The sequence below is a fragment of the Choristoneura fumiferana genome, chromosome 25, assembly GCF_025370935.1.
Source record: "Choristoneura fumiferana chromosome 25, NRCan_CFum_1, whole genome shotgun sequence".
NCBI classification, from domain to species: domain Eukaryota; kingdom Metazoa; phylum Arthropoda; class Insecta; order Lepidoptera; family Tortricidae; genus Choristoneura; species Choristoneura fumiferana.
The window spans coordinates 7,733,565-7,739,803 of NC_133496.1; the positions used below are offsets into that span (position 1 = coordinate 7,733,565).

The window sequence follows — 6,239 nt, forward strand, 5'->3', positions numbered from 1 at the left end:
TACAGTCAACAAAAAGTACAGTCAGCAAAAAAAGCTTGTATTGAAAATGATTTTTTTACCAAAAACCTATTTTTCGTTTACCATAAAAAAAACACTCAGATCTCAGACAGATAACCTATTGGCTAACACTATCATTGTAGCTGTATGTGTAATCATTCATTACAACTCTCGAGGCACTACATAAAATATACATAACATAATTTTATTTCCTAAACTAGCGTTTACCCGCGACTTCGAACGCGTAAATCATTAAATACGGCGGTTGAATTGAAATTCCGGGATTTTATTAAATTCCTGTGGGAATTCCCTTAATTACATCGTGGTTTTCATTGACGTTAAATTAAAACACCCATGCCAAATTTCATGACTCTGAGCCCAGCGGTTATAAGTTCGAGATTTTATCCCTATCTCGTGGGAACGGTTACATATTTGAATATCGAAAGTTAAAATACCTACGGGTAAAGTGTCGATGTTCAAAATATCGAAAATTAAAATATCGACTGTATCGAAATATCGAAAATTAAAATAACGAACGTTTATAATATTGTCGAATGGTTAGATAACCTACGTCCAATACCTATATCGAAAATATATTTATCTACAAAAGTGACATGGCAAAGTCCAAAATATCGACGGAGCTCCTATTTCGATCAGTTGAGGCGCTTCGCGCCTTGACGCAATACTGACCTAACCTAACCTATTGAACATGAATAACCAAATATATTTGGTTCGGTTAGGTTAGAACTGTGACCACAATAACGCCCGAGCCGAGCGAGCGAAGCGAGTGTGCCGCGGCAGCGGCCGGCTTGTACTAAAAATGACTAGATTATTATAAAATAAATGCTATTAAGAGAACGGAGCAATAAATATAGTAGATTTATATGTACGATATTTTAATTTTCGACATTCAAATATGTTGACATTTACAACCTTAATATATATTGGCTATCGATATTTTTACTCATTCCATATATTAATCAACCGACATTTCAATCTTAGTCATTTTGACCATAGATATAACAACTTTCGATATTGTGATACAATCGATATTATAATTTTAGATATTTTGAACATTGTCATTTTAACCGTAGGTATTTTAATTTTCGATATTCAAATATGTAACCCGTGGGAACATCGGCATAAAAGTAGCCTATGTGTTATTCCAGACGCCCAGCTACCTACATACCAAATTTCATGACTCTAAGCCCAGTGGTTGTTATTTGGAGATTTTATTCCTATGTCGTGAGAATATTGGGATAAAAAGTATCCTATGTTTTAATCCAGGTTATAAAACTAACTTTTTACAAATGTCATCCAAATCCGTCCAGCCGTTTCAGCGTAAAGAAGTAACAAACATACTCACTCACTCACTCACAAACTTTCACATTTATAATATTAGTAAGAAGTAAGATTACACGCACCAAAATGGTGGTAAACAACAAAATCATCTGCAAAACTTACCCGTACTTCGCAAAATTGGTCCACAACGTCGTAATAGTGTCCATCATTCTCCACTCGAACATGTTCGGCACGTTGTGTTGTTCGAACAAGTAAAACAGCTCATCACCGTGCGCCGCCCCAGGCAACCCTGAAAACCCTGCGTACCACTTCGCTATGTTCTTCCTTCCATCATATTTGAACACATAGTTATACACCGGCTGATCGCTATTCTTCAAGACCAACTCGGTTTCAGCAACCGCAGGATACACAAAAAATGGCTCACCATGAAACTTTGATAGTTTCACGAGACTTTCTTTGGAAATCGTATCGTTACCCATATACATTTCCTTAATTCTACAAGCTTCTTTACTTCGTTCCCTTTCTGTAGGGAATTCGAGATTTACGGGCATCGCCCTTTCAAAATTCATTGTTGATAACGTAGTGGTATTCTCATAACTTGCTAAGAAATAACCTTCTTCGTCATTTGTGCCTATCATTATGGGCATCTTTGTGAATTCTCCCTTCGCTAGTAGCGTGTAGGGGTCTTCTGTTAAAAAGGGTTCCACGCCATCGATTACCTTCTCAACGCATGGAGAAACTAGCATTTCAGACATAATGGTACCGCCAAGCTCACGAGGTATCCTCGGTGTCAAAATTTCCAATTCAGACATACTTGTGAAGAGTTTGTAAAGTTCGTGGGGATCTTCAATTGTATGACCCTTAACCTTCGCAAGGGAGGCGGCGACTTTCACTGAAGCTACCTGGTGCCCCCAAGGAGCTAAAGCTGATCCACTCTGCATGATAGCTCTATGAAACAATCCTTTAGACATATGAGACAGTAAGTGGTGAGACACAGAGGACGCACCCGCGCTTTCACCAAATAGTGTGACCCTTCCTGGGTCTCCTCCGAACACCCGGATATTCTTCTGGATCCAACGTAACGCAGCAACTTGGTCTTTAATGCCTGCATTTCCTGGAGCTTCTTTAACACGTAAACAGAGGAAGCCTTGGGCGTTGAGTCTGTAATTTATTGTAATCAGGATTACTCCTTTTGAGGTTATGTATTTTGGTCCGTATAAGCCGGGTGATCCTGACCCTTCAACGAATGCTCCTCCGTGGATGAAGACCATGACAGGTAAATGAGCATCGGGTGAAGCGTTGAGAGGCGTGTATACATTCAGAGTGAGACAGTCTTGTTGGCCGATGAATATGTTGCCTCTAATGTCCAACCTTTGGAGACATCGCGCATTTTCTTCGACTCCGTCAAATATACCCTCCCATTTAGGCTCAGGTCCTGGTGCCTGAAAACGCAACGATGCCTTATGTTAATTAAAGAACAAAGTACAATGGAATCAACGTATGTTAATTTGGAATCTGAATAAATTTACATGAACATGGAATTATTAATTTACTTATACCTATTTAAAAATAATAAGTTTTTTTTGCGTTTTTTTAATTTTGATATAAATAATGTATAAATAATTTACTATCACTGTTGTTTTGTAAAACTAAATTATAACTTGATTGATAACTGTGTCCTTAAGAAATTGTATACCTACTCAATATAATACTAATAAATTAATTACAAATTCATAAACTGTCATGAAACATGATTTGTTGAACAAAAAAAATTGGTGGTTGGTGTCTAACAACTGGTAGCATGGTGTATGGTTGTGTCACTCTGAAGATGAGCTCTGTTTGAGTTCGAAACGCGTCAGTGTAGTGTGGTGGTGGTGATAGATGGGTTTGTGTGATTTGTGTGTGTTCTTGCAGTGTGGAGGTGGAGGAACTGCATGAACACGCATATTTTGCATAAGCTTAGCTATCGTAAGGTCGCGGGTGAGCAAGGAAATTATTTTACTTCATTGATATGGACCTCCGCAAAGTAACGCCTGATTCAATAAATTATTTACCCTGTATGTTTTGATTCCCTTGCGAGTTTCGAAAATTTGCAGCAATTTGCGGCATAAACGGCTGTATCTTTTGATTGCTTAGAAGGCTGGCTTAGAAGTTTGATTTTTTCACAGCTCCAAGGGACAGTAGACCTGAGTATTTTATATAAATTTCAGCTTGATACCTCCACGCGTTCCTGAGAAAAAGGGTCCTGGCAGACGGACGGACACCAAAGTCCTATAACGGTTCCGTTTTTTCCTTTCGAGGTACGGAACCCTAAAAATATTTAAAACATAATATTCTTCGTGTCAGCCCCTAACCTCACTAACCGCATCTCTCTCTCTCACAACACACACACACACACACACACACACACACACACCACACACACACACACACACACACACACAGTTTTTTTTTTTGTTCATTCCGCTTTAGTTTTGTTAAATTTGTATTGGTGTTTACCTTCATTTTACTTTAAGTTCCACTTCGCGTCTACTAGGTATTGCAGATATGTATGATAATCTTTTAAATAGCATAGTGCACTCCAAGGCCCCAAGATACAGGCTCTGCCTATTTTGGGGTCTGCCAGATATTACTTGTATGTTGCTGATGTGTATGATTTTTAGAAATAAATTATAATTATTAAATTATTATTATTAATTATTATAATTATAATTAATAATATATATTTTTACTGTAAATAAATATATTTAAGACCTTCTGTTTACCACATTTAATGCAAATAAATAAATGAATGAATTAATGAAAAATAATATAATTATTCAAGTTCCATGTCAATGTACAGATGCGCTACTACGTATGAGAAGAAGCTGTTTACCAATACAATAATTAACATAATAATTATCGGTGGGCTAAATTCCATGGAACAATAATTCTTTAAAGAACAATAAATATATGCAATCAAACTTAGCAATTACGATAACTTAAAGAAAGTTAAAACAAAACCAACTACGAGTATCGAAAGCGAGCCGATTATGCAAAGCATCTAGCATAACATAACCGTATCACTAGTTTTTAATCACCTGAAACCTGTTGCCGTGCGTGAGAGTGGCGTAAGGTATCCCGAGGTACGCCGCGTGCGAGCCGTCGTGCGCGACGCTCCCGCGCACGCGTCCACCGCTCACGCGCAGCGGCGCCGTCGGCTGCCGCGCCAGCCGCGCCGCCCACAGCGACCACAGCACCAGCCACTTCGCACTTATCATCACTATTCAAAACTAAAACTGTAATCACTTAAGGCTTTTTAATTTAAAATCCTTGCAGTTGAAATTGACATATTCAGCAAACAACTCAACTTATTTTAGATACATGCTTAAATTATTTTGCTTTTACTGATCTCATAGCGTCGATATTATAGTCCGAGAACTGGTAAAATTGCAGGCAACGTAACCACTTGTATGTTACTTCCTTTATGATATCTAAACAAAGAAAGCAGCCTGGCTGAGTGATGGGTGTGCTTAGATCTTAATATCAACACTGTATTTTTCTACCTTCGTTCAGTCACACAATTTCAATGTTTTATTTCTTCCTATTTTTACGTTTCACGTTTAATCTTCTTTCTTCTCTTTCTATCTTTGATGTTCTTTACTTGTAATAGCTGATAACTTTATCTCCTTAACACGACCGCGAGATTGACACAGTGACCCCTTGATAGCCAAACAAGGAGTTGCATTGCGTTAGACTAAGTTATGTTTATGATTGGTGTTCATAAACAAAGCAACGCGTGCGCCGGCGATACCGATTGGTGGTCGACTGCAGTTCGCGATAGTTTGCGATTTCCGATCACGTAACTAACTGGCCACGACAAACGACCGCAAGCGTTTTTTCTCTATTCATTGCACAGCCGACAAGCCCGTCCATCAGTGGTTACCTGCTGGACACGCATTGAACATAAAGAATGCACCGGTAACGCGTAATCGTGGCAGGAAAATAGCTGGGTGGTATTACCGAACTGTATGAAACGTGTTCTGTCGATTATGAATGACATTTTACAATTCTAGCACCTTCATTACATATTAGCATATGATTATTCGCTGACCACACGGAAGTTAGCTTTGCTTAAGCAGTTTTAACAGAACCGTTGCAGAAATCACTTGATTTGACAAAGTGAATAAAAAATATTATCTATTCGTTATTCGTTTTACGTATGTATAAGTTGGTTCTCTATCGTTTGCCCGAATGTATCGTTTTCTAGAATTTTCATTTGATATAAAGTAATTTATTTCTGAAATAGTAATTTCTTCACAGTTGATATTAAACTAACCTAACCTACTGCAATCTATATGATGACATTAAAAAAATCCTGAAAACAGCACGGTTCTATATATTTTATGGCAAACGTTGGTATGGCAAGTGAAATTCGGGCAAGTAAAGGTAAACGGTATAAGTTTAGTATATTTGTGTATCATTCCGAGTCACAGACGGTTCTGACAGAAAGTCAGCGCTGCAGGTGTCTAACGCCTCAGCATATTGCTGAGTCAGCGGCCGTTTCACTTTTGCGGGGACACACAAAATCGTGTATGTATTTTCATGTTTGTTTTTTTGTTTTCTTTTATTTGTTGTTTATTTTTATTTTAAAATTTTGTTGTATTTGTGTGTCTTAGTAAATGTGAATAAATGTCTCCTTTCTTTCTTTCTTTCTTAATTGCCATGTAGACGTTTCTAATACAATTTGATGAAAATGGTTCGATTTAAAAAAATACAATTTTTTGTAAATATATTGGTGGCTTTTCTTACTGATTAGCCACTTTAGTACGGGACAACCAAAATACCCTGATGATGAAAGAATCCATAGGAAATTAAAACGGTTGATAGAACCACGGAAAAAGAACCTACTGAACTGCATGAGAGCAAGGATTTAGGGTAAACACATGCGCATTACAGGT

The 6,239-nt window shown here is 37.7% G+C and overlaps 1 protein-coding gene across 1 annotated transcript; it reads right to left on the minus strand.

The window, feature by feature from the left end:
• Positions 1 to 1,461: 1,461 nt before the first annotated feature.
• Positions 1,462 to 4,564, minus strand: LOC141442413 (juvenile hormone esterase-like; the record flags this gene model as incomplete). The annotated part of the gene is given in 2 exon segments (XM_074107390.1): positions 1,462 to 2,741; positions 4,380 to 4,564. Coding segments are annotated over 2 exon segments (1,460 nt in total), but the record flags the coding sequence as incomplete, so codon positions are not given.
• Positions 4,565 to 6,239: the final 1,675 nt, after the last annotated feature.